The sequence below is a fragment of the Carassius auratus genome, chromosome 17, assembly GCF_003368295.1.
Source record: "Carassius auratus strain Wakin chromosome 17, ASM336829v1, whole genome shotgun sequence".
NCBI lineage: Eukaryota > Metazoa > Chordata > Actinopteri > Cypriniformes > Cyprinidae > Carassius > Carassius auratus.
The window spans coordinates 2571502-2589123 of record NC_039259.1 but is presented as its reverse complement, the minus strand read 5'-3'; the positions used below and the strand labels follow the sequence as shown (position 1 = coordinate 2589123).

Below are 17622 nucleotides of genomic sequence, written 5' to 3'. Positions count from 1 at the left end.
TTAGTTATGCTGAAGAGATCATGAAAGATGACAGTGATGCATGATCTGTATTTATGGACTATGAAAAAAACTGTAAGTGTATAATTTGTAAAAAACAAATTGTTAAATGCTTGTTCTGTGTTGTTTAGTAGAAATGGAGTTTACACTGTCATTCATACACATGCTCACATTCTTTCACACACACGTCTGTTAAATGTTATGATATCAGTGTTAATGTTGTGGTTTATTTGTAACTGTCATGCCAGAATAGTTGGTAAAGAATTTAACTAATTGAACAATTATTGTATAATACTGTTTTTGTATATTTTTTATACAATATAAAAAATTACCAAAAAAAATCTAATTTGATCTTAAAAGTTATATTCAACAAATGTTTAATGCTATATTTATCAACTTTGTAGCTGTTAATGCCATACTTTTCTGCATTTTTTACATGCATGTTACTTTTCGACTGTTTTTAATAAATATTTACCTTTTGCTAGTTATTATTTGAGTAAAAGTGATTTTAAAATGAACAAGATTTGCAGGTTTAATGCCTAGCTTAATTTGGTTCATTTTAGCCTAGCAATGTAGTAATTTTAAACCTGGTTGGGTTAAAATAACCCATCATTGGGTTGGTCCCTTTTTGACCCAGTGCTGGGTAGTCAAAATATCACACATTGAGTTGTTTTCAACCCAGCAGTTTTAAGAGTGTAGTAATGAGATATTGTTGGATTTAATTGAACCTCAATGGTTTCCAGAAGCAAAAGGGGACACGAGGAAGAATGTATCAGTAAAATTAATTTATTAATTTAAATGAAAATGTATGATCCGTAAATGAAAAACACTGGACAAACACTAGACTCGGTAAGGAAATGTATTGAAGAGTTATTCAGAATGCACAGTTGTAAAATAAAATATTTTATAGGAATATTAAATATTCAGTATAATTCATGTTAGCAGAGATAACATGATTAATCTGACAGCCCTAGAACAGTAATAATCGCCTGTGAAACTCTGTATGTAGATGTGTATGCAACTGTGCATGTAGGAGTCACTAGAAACTGTGACCTGAGACATGAAGTGTTTAATCTTGAAATGCCTTCAAACAGATGAGAGAAATTCATGCAGAAATACAGGTTTATTTCAAGCCTTTGCAGCTGTATTTGAGGTTTGCTGTATTGTGACTCACAATCACTGACTCTCATTTGACTTGATAAAAACAACTAATATTCGTTTATCTGATGCATGTCATCTGAGAGTTCATCTAAGTGTGTGTGTGTGTGTGTTCACACAATCTAGGGTAAACTGAACACATACAGTTACTCTTCAAATACAGCTGAAGAAGACATACAAAAAACATTAATTCATACAGCACATAGAAACTGAACAACATCAAGTTTAGTTGTAATTTGGGATTTTAATCATCAGTTACTGATAGAACAGCAACACCAACAGGGAGCGTAAGTGTGAACTGCCAAAGAACATAAAAATCACTTCACAACAGCAAAGAGGAAGGCATGACAGATAATTTAGTCATTTGACAAAAGTACTAAAATAATGTCATAAAAAAAAAAGAAAAAAAAGAGAGAGGTTGCTTTTGGCATTAAATGATAAACAGATACAGTTACACTGCCACAAGATATAAAACAACATTTACTTACTACAGCTGTTCTCCTGTAGAAGACGCTTACAGTACATCATAGAGTAGCAGTTAAAGTTAAATTAAAGTCAAAAGAACACCTTTGCCATTCTTCTGCCAACTGTTGATTGAAGGTTTTTTTTTTTCTGGTTGGTCACATCAGTTATAGTATGCTATTCATCAGATCTTTTAAAGTCAGTTATTACCTTGATATACAGTACTATATCAAGTATAGTATATCAACGATGTGATCAGCAACATTATATAACACATCTGCTATAACCCAATTTAGGTGCTGCATCCTTAAAACAGTTTTTGAAAGGCCACAAGAGATGTTAAATGGGACAGTCTGACATACGGAGGATCCCTCTTGTCGTCTAGCAAGTGTGACAGCTGCTGTTGATCAGGGACAGTAATGTTTGTACTGGACTTTTAAAAAAGTGATACTCAACAGTCTGAAAACAACACAACCTGTCAAAATATGTGCACCTTGATCTATTTATCTACATAATAAACTACATTAGATATTTTAGTAAGATATCAACGTTTAAGTGTTTTTGTAACATTAAATGTTCAGCTAGGTTGAAACCCAGCACTTAGTTTGATAGTGAATATAAATCTGAATGTTCTGATATAAAATCCTCTGTAGCGACATGCAGCGCATCTGCACTGATTAATTAAGGTTAATTCCCGCTGCTGAGATGCAGTCGCTCTTCAGATAAAGCCTTTCGAAGGATGCAGCATCTGAACTGAAACACAGTCATTGTCTGTTTTGGTTCATTTGAGTGTCGTTTCTTGTCCTGTGTTTTAGTATCTCAGTTTTTGGTTGCTATTTATTTCTTATTAGTCGACTGATCATTTCAACTTGTGCCTTGTTTTATCTCTCAATGTCTGGCATATTCAAAATCTTTTTTTTTTTTTCTGGTTTGTTTTTCTGTTCACCAGAGTATTCTTGGTGTTGTTGAGTGTTTTTTTGCTGTGTGTTATTAACGACACGGTCTCTGCTCTCATTTTGTGAATCAAACTGTGACACAATATTGCCAGAGAATCACAGTCTGTATTTATGTTGTCAGATCAGAGAGTTTGACTAAACCCCATACATAAAACCCAGGATAGAGCGGCTGAGTGAATGTGGTCTGGACTGTGTGGATGAGGTTCATTGAGTCAGAGACGCTGTAGAAGGACAGAGTTCCTGCTCTGTGATCCACATACACTCCTATTCTCCTGCAGCTGGAGGGAACAGGGAGTTTAGTCTGTTTGTTATTGTGACCGAATGATAATTTGGAGGGAGAGCAGTACAGTATCCAGGACTGATCATTACATCCAAACACACACTCCTTACCAGATCCCTTCCTGCTGATGCTCTTATATGACACTGATATATCCACAGCACTCCCACTCCACTCAATCTCCCAGTAACAGCGTCCACTCACACTCTCTCTACACAACACCTGAAAATAATCATCAAATCTGTCTGGATGATCAGGATACGGCTGAGCTGTTTGAGTGTTAGTCACCACTCTGTTCCCTTCAGACAGACAGAGATGTTTCTGTGCAGTGTTTGGATCCAGAGTGAACTGATGACGATCTGATGAAGAAACAAAACACTGCAATCAAGAGTTGTAAAAGTTAAGCTTTTAAGATTATTTTGCTCTATCCGATCTGTAGCATGATGTTCATGCATTCACTTGATATGTCATAAACTATTATTCTCACACTAAAAGTTCACACTCAAACTATTATTCTCACACTTTGCATTTCTAGGATTTCTGTTTCTTTAGTTTCATGTCTATCTCAAATTTCTTTAAAAATTAAGCCAAATCCCTTTTTATCTTTTTGTGTAGCTGAACTGTAAAAACACTTTGTTCAGATTTAAAAAAAAGGAAGAAGCTTTTTTTTAAAAAAAAATTCATTCTCCAACTCATTCTGTTTGTTTTTGTGTTTGCTTGGTTATTTATTTATTCTTTTTTACATAAACACAAGTGCAAGCACATTCACATATAGTCCTACACCTCACACACAAGCACAGAAAGCTGTAGATATATGGACAGAGCAGACAAACATATCAAGCTGTATTTTCAGAAATGTATTGGATTTGTTTTATTGTTGCTATGGTGATAAGCCTGTATCAATGTATAATCACATTATTATCACTTTATGTATTTGTATGTTGGTTCATAGCGGTTTTAAGAAAGTAACTTAAAATTAAATTATTATTATTATTATTAGAGTATTAATTATTAAATTGCTATTAAAATGATCAATAAAGTAATCTGACTGCAAATTTAAAGAAGTGATTAATAATTCAATGTAAACTGGAGTATTTCTTAATGTCTTTGCCTACACTGCACATGATTCCTGATGAATGTGAATACATAATATTTTCTATTAGTTCTGTCTCTTCAAACTAATCTTTCTTGTTAAAGCGTCTTAGTGAGTGTGATTGTGTTTGTCAGTGACTTACATTGTAGGAAGTCCTCTCTGCTCCTGGGAACAATGTTACTGACTGAGAAAATAACAGATATAAACACTCAGAGAGAAAATGAGACCTGGATCTATTCCTTAGACATTTCTCACATTTTCTTTATGATATTAGATGATGTTTGTCTCGTTACAGAGAGCAGGTGAATCTCTAATATTTTACCAGATATGTTTTTCATCTCCTCTTTGCAGAAATCCTCCAGTTTGAGTCTCAGCTGACGGACAGATTCTCTCACTCCATCAAAAGAAGAGAGGAAACTGACAGAGATGTTTTCTGTAGATTCAGGAGGAGCTGAGAGAGACTGAAGACTCTGCAGGAATAACAACACACACGACTCAAAGACCTGATCATCTCACACTGTCCTCAATAACCTGCTCTACAGATGGGTTACCTGCAGGAAATGGATGTGATCGTCTGTGTGTGAAAGCTGCTCCAGCTCAGTGTTTCTCTTCTTCAGATCTTCAATCTCTTGCTCCAGTCGCTCCATTTGTCCTTCAGCTCGACTCACTGCAGTGTTTTCCTGATCTCTGATCCGCTGTGTCACCTCAGAGCGGCTTCTCTCAATGGAGCGGATGAGCTCAGTAAAGATCCTCTCACTGTCCTCCACTGCTGTCTGTGCAGAGCGCTGTTAGACACACATCACAATCAGTTCTTACTGCTTCCTCACAGCGGCTTCAGTGGGACTGAAAGAGGAGTCAAACTGAGTCTCAAACTTCTCTTCTTCTCCAAACTCACCTTATGAGACTCCACAGCGTCTCTCAGCTGCTCAAGATCTTTCTGTCTCTGCTGGATCTTCTGCTGGATTTCACTCTGTGTCTCCTTCAAGTGTTTCTGGAGGACACATTCAAAACAGCAAACCTCACATACAAAGCGATCACAAACTCATGTAAAATTTTGCCTGTTTCATAAATATATATATATATTCTTTACCGTGTTTCTCAGAGTTTTAAGATCATTAATTTAATTTAGTTTCTATGAAGTCCTCACATATGAAGGAGGGCATATGTTTATTGTTTATCACTACTCTGCAATCAAGAATTAATGTGAAGAAATGGACGTTCAAACTGAGTGCAATGTGGAGCAAAAACAATAACTCTGATGCATGAGCGATGTGTCAAAGGTGAGTAAAGTTGAGCTCATGCTCTAATACACAGAGGTGTCATGTAGTGACTCTCAATGGGAGAGTAGATCACATGATGCACTCATGATACAGCTGGAGACTACAGTGAAGGGTCAGCATTAAATGTGTGATTTCAGTTCATACCTCTTTCTCTGCCCTCTCTGCTGCAGTTGACACAGTCTCATGGTTTTTATGTTCATCTGTCATACAAAGTACACAAACACATTGCTGGTCAGTACGACAGAAAACCTCCAGAAGCTTCTCATGTTTCTGGCAGATCATCTGCTGCAGTCGTCCAGTGGCATCAGTCACTTTGTGTCTCTTTCCTGGACGAAACTCTTCATGACGCTCAAAGTGAGTTTGACAGTAAGACTCCAGACACACCAGACAGGACTTGACAGCTTTCTGTTTTCTTCCAGTACAGATGTCACACTCCACGTCTCCAGATCCAGCAGGAACTGCAGCTTTTAGTTTGGTCTTCTTCAGTTTCTCCACCACTTCAGTCAGTATGGTGTTTTTACCTAAAGCAGGTCTTGGACTGAAGGTCTGTCTGCACTGAGGACAGCTGTAGACTCTCTTCTGATCTTCTTGATCCCAGCAGTCTGTAATGCAGCTCATACAGTAACTGTGTCCACAGTGAATGGTCACAGGATCCTTCAGGAGATCCAGACACACTGGACAGCTGAACTGCTCCACTGAAAAAACACTGGCTTCAGCCATTTCACTGTCTACAGCAATACAGACACAAACAACAGCTCAACAGAAGAACAGTTTCAGTTTCTTTTAACTGAGCTTCCTGGTTCTGTGATTGAGAGACGTGTGCAAAACAAGTGTGTATGAGTCTGAAAACTCACATACTGAAATGTCCACTAGGTGTCAGTCTCATTCAGAAACTTAAAGTTAGCGAGAACTTCTACTTCAAACAGATGAGAGAAATTCATGCAGAAATACAGGTTTATTTCAAGCCTTTGCAGCTGTATTTGAGGTTTGCTGTATTGTGACTCACAATCACTGACTCTCATTTGACTTGATAAAAACAACTAATATTTGTTTACCTGATGCATGTCATCTGAGAGTTCATCTAACTGTGTGTGTGTGTGTGTGTGTGTGTGTGTGTTCACACAATCTAGGGTAAACTGAACACATACAGTTACTCTTCAAATACAGCTGAATAAGACATACAAAAAACATTAATTCATACAGCACACAGAAACTGAACAACATCAACGTTTAGTTGTAATTTGGGATTTTAATCATCAGTTACTGATAGAACAGCAACACCAACAGGGAGTGTAAGTGTAAACTGCCAAAGAACATAAAAATCACTTCGCAACAGCAAAGAGGATGTCATAACAGATAAATTAGTCATTTGACAAAAGTACTAAAATAATGTAATAAAAAAAAAAGCAGGAGAGAGGTTGCTTTTGGCATTAAATGATAAACAGATACAGTTACAATGCCACAAGATATAAAACAACATTTACTTACTACAGCAAATCAGCTGTTCTCCTGTAGAAGACGCTTACAGTACATCATAGAGTATCAGTTAAAGTTAAATTAAAGTCAAAAGAACACCGTTGCCATTCCTCTGCCAACTGTTGATTGAAGGTTTTTGTTTTTTTTCTGGTTGGTCACATCAGTTATAGTATGCTATTCATCAGATCTTTTAAAGTCAGTTATTACCTTGATATACAGTACTATATCAAGTATAGTATATCAAAGATGTGATCAGCAACATTATATAACACATTTGCTATAACCCAATTCAGGTGCTGCATCCTTAAAACAGTTTTTGAAAGGCCACAAGAGATGTTAAATGGGACAGTCTGACATACGGAGGATCCCTCTTGTCGTCTAGCAAGTGTGACAGCTGCTGTTGATCAGGGACAGTAATGTTTGTACTGGACTTTTAAAAAAGTGATACTCAACAGTCTGAAAACAACACAACCTGTCAAAATATGTGCATCTTGATCTATTTATCTACATAATAAACTACATTAGATATTTTAGTAAGATATCAACGTTTAAGTGTTTTTGTAACATTAAATGTTCAGCTAGGTTGAAACCCAGCACTTAGTTTGATAGTGAATATAAATCTGAATGCTCTGATATAAAATCCTCTGTAGCGACATGCAGCGCATCTGCACTGACAGCGACCTGAGGTTAATTCCCGCTGCTGAGATGCAGTCGCTCTTCAGATAAAGCCTTTCGAAGGATGCAGCATCTGAACTGAAACACAGTTATTGTCTGTTTTGGTTCATTTGAGTGTCGTTTCTTTCTTTTGTTTAGTATCTCAGTTTTTGGTTGCTATTTATTTCTTATAAGTCGACTGATCATTTCAACGTGTGCCTTGTTTTATCTCTCAATGTCTGGCATATTCAAAATCTCTTTTTTTTTTCTGGTTTGTTTTTCTGTTCACCAGAGTATTCTTGGTGTTGTTGAGTGTTTTTTTGCTGTGTGTTATTAACGACACAGTCTCTGCTCTCATTTTGTGAATCAAACTGTGACACAATATTGCCAGAGAATCACAGTCTGTATTTATGTTGTCAGATCAGAGAGTTTGACTGAACCCCCAACACCAAACCCAGGGTATAGCGGCTGAGTGAATGTGGTCTGGACTGTGTGGATGAGGTTCATTGAGTCAGAGACGCTGTAGAAGGACAGAGTTCCTGCGCTGTGATCCACATACACTCCTATTCTCCTGCAGCTGGAGGAAACAGGGAGTTCAGTCTCTTTGTTATCGTGCCAGAATAAGAAGCTAGAGGGAGAGGAGTACAGTCTCCAGGACTGATCATTACGTCCAAACACACACTCCTTACCAGATCCCTTCCTGCTGATGCTCTTATATGACACTGATATATTCACAACACTCCCACTCCACTCCAGCTCCCAGTAACAGCGTCCACTCACACTCTCCCTACACAACACCTGAAAATAATCATCAAATCTGTCTGGATGATCAGGATACGGCTGAGCTGTTTGAGTGTTAGTCACCAATCTGTTCCCTTCAGACAGACAAAGACGTTTATGTGCAGTGTTTGGATCCAGAGTGAACTGATGACGATCTGATGAAGAAACAAAACACTGTAATCAAGAGTTGTAAAAGTTAAGCTTTTAAGATTATTTTGCTCTATCCGATCTGTAGCACGATGTTCATGCATTCACTTGATATGTCATAAACTATTATTCTCACACTAAAAGTTTGCATTTCTAGGATTTCTGTTTCTTTAGTTTCATGTCTATCTCAACTTTCTTTAAAAATTAAGCCAAATCCCTCTTTATCTTTTTGTGTAGCTGAACTGTGAAAACTCTTTGTTCAGATAAAAAAAAAAGGAAGAAGTTTAAAAAAAAAAAAAAATCATTCTCAAACTCATTCTGTTTGTTTTTGTGTTTGCTTGGTTATTTATTTGTTTATTTATTCTTTTTTACATAAACACAAGTGCAAGCACATTCACATATAGTCCTACACCTCACACACAAGCACAGAAAGCTGTAGATATATGGACAGAGCAGACAAACATATCAAGCTGTATTTTCAGAAATTTATTGGATTTGTTTTATTGTTGCTATGGTGATAAGCCTGTATTAATGTATAATCACATTATTATCACTTTATGTATTTGTATGTTGGTTCATAGCGGTTTTAAGAAAGTAACTTAAAATTAAATTATTATTATTATTATTAGAGTATTAATTATTAAATTGCTATTAAAATGATCAATAAAGTAATCTGACTGCAAATTTAAAGAAGTGATTAATAATTCAATGTAAACTGGAGTATTTCTTAATGTCTTTGCCTACACTGCACATGATTCCTGATGAATGTGAATACATAATATTTTCTATTAGTTCTGTCTCTTCAAACTAATCTTTCTTGTTAAAGCGTCTTAGTGAGTGTGATTGTGTTTGTCAGTGACTTACATTGTAGGAAGTCCTCTCTGCTCCTGGGAACAATGTTACTGACTGAGAAAATAACAGATATAAACACTCAGAGAGAAAATGAGACCTGGATCTATTCCTTAGACATTTCTCACATTTTCTTTATGATATTAGATGATGTTTGTCTCGTTACAGAGAGCAGGTGAATCTCTAATATTTTACCAGATATGTTTTTCATCTCCTCTTTGCAGAAATCCTCCAGTTTGAGTCTCAGCTGACGGACAGATTCTCTCACTCCATCAAAAGAAGAGAGGAAACTGACAGAGATGTTTTCTGTAGATCCAGGAGGAGCTGAGAGAGACTGAAGACTCTGCAGGAATAACAACACACACGACTCAAAGACCTGATCATCTCACACTGTCCTCAATAACCTGCTCTACAGTTGGGTTACCTGCAGGAAATGGATGTGATCGTCTGTGTGTGAAAGCTGCTCCAGCTCAGTGTTTCTCTTCTTCAGATCTTCAATCTCTTGCTCCAGTCGCTCCATTTGTCCTTCAGCTCGACTCACTGCAGTCTTCTCCTGATCTCTGATCCGCTGTGTCACCTCAGAGCGGCTTCTCTCAATGGAGCGGATGAGCTCAGTAAAGATCCTCTCACTGTCCTCCACTGCTGTCTGTGCAGAGCGCTGTTAGACACACATCACAATCAGTTCTTACTGCTTCCTCACAGCGGCTTCAGTGGGACTGAAAGAGGAGTCAAACTGAGTCTCAAACTTCTCTTCTTCTCCAAACTCACCTTATGAGACTCCACAGCGTCTCTCAGCTGCTCAAGATCTTTCTGTCTCTGCTGGATTCTCTGCTGGATTTCACTCTGTGTCTCCTTCAAGTGTTTCTGGAGGACACATTCAAAACAGCAAACCTCACATACAAAGCGATCAAAAACTCATGTAAAATTTTGCCTGTTTCATAAATATATACATATATTCTTTACCGTGTTTCTCAGAGTTTTAAGATCATTAATTTAATTTAGTTTCTATGAAGTCCTTACATATGAAGGAGGGCATATGTTTATTGTTATCACTACTCTGCAATCAAGAATTAATGTGAAGAAATGGACGTTCAAACTGAGTGCAATGTGGAGCAAAAACAATAACTCTGATGCATGAGCGATGTGTCAAAGGTGAGTAAAGTTGAGCTCATGCTCTAATGCACAGAGGTGTCATGTAGTGACTCTCAATGGGAGAGTAGATCACATGATGCACTCATGATACAGCTGGAGACTACAGTGAAGGGTCAGCATTAAATGTGTGATTTCAGTTCATACCTCTTTCTCTGCCCTCTCTGCTGCAGTTGACACAGTCTCATGGTTTTTATGTTCATCTGTCATACAAAGTACACAAACACATTGCTGGTCAGTACGACAGAAAACCTCCAGAAGCTTCTCATGTTTCTGGCAGATCATCTGCTGCAGTCGTCCAGTGGCATCGGTCACTTTGTGTCTCTTTCCTGGACGAAACTCTTCATGACGCTCAAAGTGAGTTTGACAGTAAGACTCCAGACACACCAGACAGGACTTGACAGCTTTCTGTTTTCTTCCAGTACAGATGTCACACTCCACGTCTCCAGATCCAGCAGGAACTGCAGCTTTTAGTTTGGTCTTCTTCAGTTTCTCCACCACTTCAGTCAGTATGGTGTTTTTACCTAAAGCAGGTCTGGGACTGAAGGTCTGTCTGCACTGAGGACAGCTGTAGACTCTCTTCTGATCCTCTTGATCCCAGCAGTCTGTAATGCAGCTCATACAGTAACTGTGTCCACAGTGAATGGTCACAGGATCCTTCAGGAGATCCAGACACACTGGACAGCTGAACTGCTCCACTGAAAAAACACTGGCTTCAGCCATTTCACTGTCTACAGCAATACAGACACAAACAACAGCTCAACAGAAGAACAGTTTCAGTTTCTTTTAACTGAGTTTCCTGGTTCTGTGATTGAGAGACGTGTGCAAAACAAGTGTGTATGAGTCTGAAAACTCACATACTGAAATGTCCACTAGGTGTCAGTCTCATACAGAAACTCAAAGTTAGTGAGAACTTCTACTTCAAACAGATGAGAGAAATTCATGCAGAAATACAGGTTTATTTCAAGCCTTTGCAGCTGTATTTGAGGTTTGCTGTATTGTGACTCACAATCACTGACTCTCATTTGACTTGATAAAAACAACTAATATTCGTTTACCTGATGCATGTCATCTGAGAGTTCATCTAAGTGTGTGTGTGTGTGTGTGTGTGTTCACACAATCTAGGGTAAACTGAACACATACAGTTACTCTTCAAATACAGCTGAAGAAGACATACAAAAAACATTAATTCATACAGCACACAGAAACTGAACAACAAGTTTAGTTGTAATTTGGGATTTTAATCATCAATTACTGATAGAACAGCAACACCAACAGGGAGTGTAAGTGTAAACTGCCAAAGAACATAAAAATCACTTCACAACAGCAAAGAGGAAGGCATGACAGATAATTTAGTCATTTGACAAAAGTACTAAAATAATGTCATAAAAAAAAAGCAGGAGAGAGGTTGCTTTTGGCATTAAATGATAAACAGATACAGTTACAATGCCACAAGATATAAAACAACATTTACTTACTACAGCAAATCAGCTGTTCTCCTGTAGAAGACGCTTACAGTACATCATAGAGTAGCAGTTAAAGTTAAATTAAAGTCAAAAGAACACCGTTGCCATTCCTCTGCCAACTGTTGATTGAAGGTTTTTTTTTTTTTTTCTGGTTGGTCACATCAGTTATAGTATGCTATTCATCAGATCTTTTAAAGTCAGTTATTACCTTGATATACAGTACTATATCAAGTATAGTATATCAACGATGTGATCAGCAACATTATATAACACATTTGTTTTATCCCAATTCAGGTGCTGCATCCTTAAAACAGTTTTTGAAAGGCCACAAGAGATGTTAAATGGGACAGTCTGACATACGGAGGATCCCTCTTGTCGTCTAGCAAGTGTGACAGCTGCTGTTGATCAGGGACAGTAATGTTTGTACTGGACTTTTAAAAAAGTGATACTCAACAGTCTGAAAACAACACAACCTGTCAAAATATGTGCATCTTGATCTATTTATCTACATAATAAACTACATTAGATATTTTAGTAAGATATCAATGTTTAAGTGTTTTTGTAACATTAAATGTTCAGCTAGGTTGAAACCCAGCACTTAGTTTGATAGTGAGTATAAATCTGAATGCTCTGATATAAAATCCTCTGTAGCGACATGCAGCGCATCTGCACTGACAGCGACCTGAGGTTAATTCCCGCTGCTGTGATGCAGTCGCTCTTCAGATAAAGCCTTTCGAAGGATGCAGCATCTGAACTGAAACACAGTTATTGTCTGTTTTGGTTCATTTGAGTGTCGTTTCTTTCTTTTGTTTAGTATCTCAGTTTTTGGTTGCTATTTATTTCTTATTAGTCGAATGATCATTTCAACTTGTGCCTTGTTTTATCTCTCAATGTCTGGCATATTCAAAATCTCATTTTTTTCTGGTTTGTTTTTCTGTTCACCAGAGTATTCTTGGTGTTGTTGAGTGTTTTTTTGCTGTGTGTTATTAACGACACGGTCTCTGCTCTCATTTTGTGAATCAAACTGTGACACAATATTGCCAGAGAATCACAGTCTGTATTTATGTTGTCAGATCAGAGAGTTTGACTAAACCACATACACCAAACCCAGGGTATAGCGGCTGAGTGAATGTGGTCTGGACTGTGTGGATGAGGTTCATTGAGTCAGAGACGCTGTAGAAGGACAGAGTTCCTGCTCTGTGATCCACATACACTCCTATTCTCCTGCAGCTGGAGGAAACAGGGAGTTTAGTCTGTTTGTTATCGTGCCAGAATAAGAAGCTAGAGGAAGAGCAGTACAGTCTCCAGGACTGATCATTACGTCCAAACAGACACTCCTTACCAGATCCCTTCCTGCTGATGCTCTTATATGACACTGATATATTCACAACACTCCCACTCCACTCAATCTCCCAGTAACAGCGTCCACTCACACTCTCTCTACACAACACCTGATAATAATAATCAAATCTGTCTGGATGATCAGGATACGGCTGAGCTGTTTGAGTGTAAGTCACCAATCTGTTCCCTTCAGACAGACAGAGACGTTTCTGTGCAGTGTTTGGATCCAGAGTGAACTGATGACGATCTGATGAAGAAACAAAACACTGTAATCAAGAGTTGTAAAAGTTAAGCTTTTAAGATTATTTTGCTCTATCCGATCTGTAGCACGATGTTCATGCATTCACTTGATATGTCATAAACTATTATTCTCACACTAAAAGTTTGCATTTCTAGGATTTCTGTTTCTTTAGTTTCATGTCTATCTCAACTTTCTTTAAAAATTAAGCCAAATCCCTCTTTATCTTTTTGTGTAGCTGAACTGTAAAAACTCTTTGTTCAGATTAAAAAAAAAAGGAAGAAGTTTAAAAAAAAAAAAAAATTCATTCTCAAACTCATTCTGTTTGTTTTTGTGTTTGCTTGGTTATTTATTTATTTATTTATTCTTTTTTACATAAACACAAGTACAAGCACATTCACATATAGTCCTACACCTCACACACAAGCACAGAAAGCTGTAGATATATGGACAGAGCAGACAAACATATCAAGCTGTATTTTCAGAAATTTATTGGATTTGTTTTATTGTTGCTATGGTGATAAGCCTGTATTAATGTATAAACACATTATTATCACTTTATGTATTTGTATGTTGGTTCATAGCGGTTTTAAGAAAGTAACTTAGAATTCAATTATTATTATTATTATTAGAGTATTAATTATTAAATTGCTATTAAAATGATCAATAAAGTAATCTGACTGCAAATTTAAAGAAGTGATTAATAATTCAATGTAAACTGGAGTATTTCTTAATGTCTTTGCCTACACTGCACATGATTCCTGATGAATGTGAATACATAATATTTTCTATTAGTTCTGTCTCTTCAAACTAATCTTTCTTGTTAAAGCGTCTTAGTGAGTGTGATTGTGTTTGTCAGTGACTTACATTGTAGGAAGTCCTCTCTGCTCCTGGGAACAATGTTACTGACTGAGAAAATAACAGATATAAACACTCAGAGAGAAAATGAGACCTGGATCTATTCCTTAGACATTTCTCACATTTTCTTTATGATATTAGATGATGTTTGTCTCGTTACAGAGAGCAGGTGAATCTCTAATATTTTACCAGATATGTTTTTCATCTCCTCTTTGCAGAAATCCTCCAGTTTGAGTCTCAGCTGACGGACAGATTCTCTCACTCCATCAAAAGAAGAGAGGAAACTGTTAGAGATGTTTTCTGTAGATTCAGGAGGAGCTGAGAGAGACTGAAGACTCTGCAGGAATAACAACACACACGACTCAAAGACCTGATCATCTCACACTGTCCTCAATAACCTGCTCTACAGATGGGTTACCTGCAGGAAATGGATGTGATCGTCTGTGTGTGAAAGCTGCTCCAGCTCAGTGTTTCTCTTCTTCAGATCTTCAATCTCTTGCTCCAGTCGCTCCATTTGTCCTTCAGCTCGACTCACTGCAGTGTTTTCCTGATCTCTGATCCGCTGTGTCACCTCAGAGCGGCTTCTCTCAATGGAGCGGATGAGCTCAGTAAAGATCCTCTCACTGTCCTCCACTGCTGTCTGTGCAGAGCGCTGTTAGACACACATCACAATCAGTTCTTACTGCTTCCTCACAGCGGCTTCAGTGGGACTGAAAGAGGAGTCAAACTGAGTCTCAAACTTCTCTTCTTCTCCAAACTCACCTTATGAGACTCCACAGCGTCTCTCAGCTGCTCAAGATCTTTCTGTCTCTGCTGGATTCTCTGCTGGATTTCACTCTGTGTCTCCTTCAAGTGTTTCTGGAGGACACATTCAAAACAGCAAACCTCACATACAAAGCGATCAAAACCTCATGTAAAATTTTGCCTGTTTCATAAAAATATATATATATTCTTTACCGTGTTTCTCAGAGTTTTAAGATCATTAATTTAATTTAGTTTCTATGAAGTCCTCACAGATGAAGGAGGGCATATGTTTATTGTTTATCACTACTCTGCAATCAAGAATTAATGTGAAGAAATGGAGGTTCAAACTGAGTGCAATGTGGAGCAAAAACAATAACTCTGATGCATGAGCGATGTGTCAAAGGTGAGTAAAGTTGAGCTCATGCTCTAATGCACAGAGGTGTCATGTAGTGACTCTCAATGGGAGAGTAGATCACATGATGCACTCATGATACAGCTGGAGACTACAGTGAAGGGTCAGCATTAAATGTGTGATTTCAGTTCATACCTCTTTCTCTGTCCTCTCTGCTGCAGTTGACACAGTCTCATGGTTTTTATGTTCATCTGTCATACAAAGTACACAAACACATTGCTGGTCAGTACGACAGAAAACCTCCAGAAGCTTCTCATGTTTCTGGCAGATCATCTGCTGCAGTCGTCCAGTGGCATCGGTCACTTTGTGTCTCTTTCCTGGACGAAACTCTTCATGACGCTCAAAGTGAGTTTGACAGTAAGACTCCAGACACACCAGACAGGACTTGACAGCTTTGTGTTTTCTTCCAGTACAGATGTCACACTCCACGTCTCCAGATCCAGCAGGAACTGCAGCTTTTAGTTTGGTCTTCTTCAGTTTCTCCACCACTTCAGTCAGTATGGTGTTTTTCCCTAAAGCAGGTCTTGGACTGAAGGTCTGTCTGCACTGAGGACAGCTGTAGACTCTCTTCTGATCTTCTTGATCCCAGCAGTCTGTAATGCAGCTCATACAGTAACTGTGTCCACAGGGAATGGTCACAGGATCCTTCAGGAGATCCAGACATACTGGACAGCTGAACTGCTCCACTGAAAAAACACTGGCTTCAGCCATTTCACTGTCTACAGCAATACAGACACAAACAACAGCTCAACAGCAGAACAGTTTCAGTTTCTTTTAACTGAGCTTCCTGGTTCTGTGATTGAGAGACGTGTGCAAAACAAGTGTGTGTGAGTCTGAAAACTCACATACTGAAATGTCCACTAGGTGTCAGTCTCATACAGAAACTTAAAGTTAGCGAGAACTCAAAGTTAGATAAACACCTTTACAAATAATACTGCATCCAAATTACTCAGCATTATTAGAAAGCTAAAGACAGGATAGTTTTATTAGGGCTGGAGCTAAACTCTATGAGACAGTGGCCCTTCAAGACCAGAGCTGCTCTGACTTTCAGAAAAGTCTAATGTTAAATAATTAGTAACACTTTAGGACACTGTTCCATCGTTAGTGAATAACTACATGTGGGCCCCTGGAAATGTTACTGTATTAATAGCCTATAAATAGAAATACAGCAAATATTAGTGTGCTTTAATGGTTTAGATGTAGAACTTTCGTCAAGCACTTTTTGGCCAGCCTTGGATAGCTGGAACTCAGCGAGAGCAAATGAAATCGAATTATTTCAACAGCAGAACAAAGAGTGGGAATTATGTCACAGCCAATTTTTTTCTTCTGTCCTCCCATATGCATTGTTTTATATATTTTATATGCATTGTTGTAATATATATATATATATATATATATATATATATATATATATATATTATTTGAACTCAAGACCCATCACTTCAAAAACAGACATTACAAAACAAACAAACACAACAGAAGATTTTTTTAGAATGTTAGTAACCAAACAGTTTTGGTGCATATTGGCTTAAAAGACAGTTCTCAAAACATCTTCCTCTATGTCCGACAGAAGAAATTAATCAAAAAGTTTTGGAATGACATGAAGATGAGTAAATAAAAACAGAATTATATTATTATTTTTTATTTTATTTTATTTTTTGTAAACTCTTGATGTAATGAGAAAATGGGCACAAAACTGAATATATTATCAGTTATTTACAACCAAGTCTCCAAAAGAAACTACACTGCACAACTGTGTCTGCTATTGTTTGGATTAAAAAGGCAGTCTTTACTCAAACCCATGCCACTGGTTTAGCCAGAATTTTACATTTGGGCCACAAACAGAGAGCCAAAGTGTTCCACTCTTTAGAACCTTTACTCCTTTAACTTTAATTAACAGAAGTTTAAGATTATACAGAATGATAATGCATGAGATCCATGTACCAAGCATGTGACTGGTTTTGAACTGCCCTGTCTTGGCAACATAGCTCTGGTTGTCAAAGGATTGTCAAATGTCTCCATCAGCACTTCTCAAAAAGTGCTTTAGAAATTCCTGCTGTGATTTAGATGTTTTGATGGTAAAACCTTATATTGGCCAAATGTTTGATCCCTCAAAGGTTAAAGTCACTAATATTTTTGGCAGACATGTAGTATAATGAGCTCTCAGGATTCTTAACTGAAACCTCAGCATGCGAGAGGTGGATTTTGTTTTGTTTGATTCATCTATAATGCCATTGCTATAGCTTGTGTGAGGGTTTGCTGGGATGTTTCTGAAGGTAGGAACG

The 17622-nt window shown here is 37.6% G+C and overlaps 1 protein-coding gene and 1 pseudogene across 1 annotated transcript; both read right to left on the bottom strand.

The window, feature by feature from the left end:
- Positions 1–2511: 2511 nt before the first annotated feature.
- On the bottom strand, positions 2512–11075 carry LOC113117837 (uncharacterized; annotated as a pseudogene).
- A 1583-nt stretch (positions 11076–12658) lies between these two features.
- On the bottom strand, positions 12659–16187 carry LOC113116969 (tripartite motif-containing protein 16-like). The gene is made up of 6 exons (XM_026285286.1): positions 15473–16187; positions 14944–15039; positions 14600–14833; positions 14371–14518; positions 14191–14232; positions 12659–13332 (listed from the first exon to the last, which is right to left on the bottom strand). The coding sequence occupies exons 1-6, from the start codon at positions 16046–16048 to the stop codon at positions 12806–12808; spliced, it is 1623 nt and encodes a 540-aa protein (XP_026141071.1). The 5' UTR covers positions 16049–16187; the 3' UTR covers positions 12659–12805.
- Positions 16188–17622: the final 1435 nt, after the last annotated feature.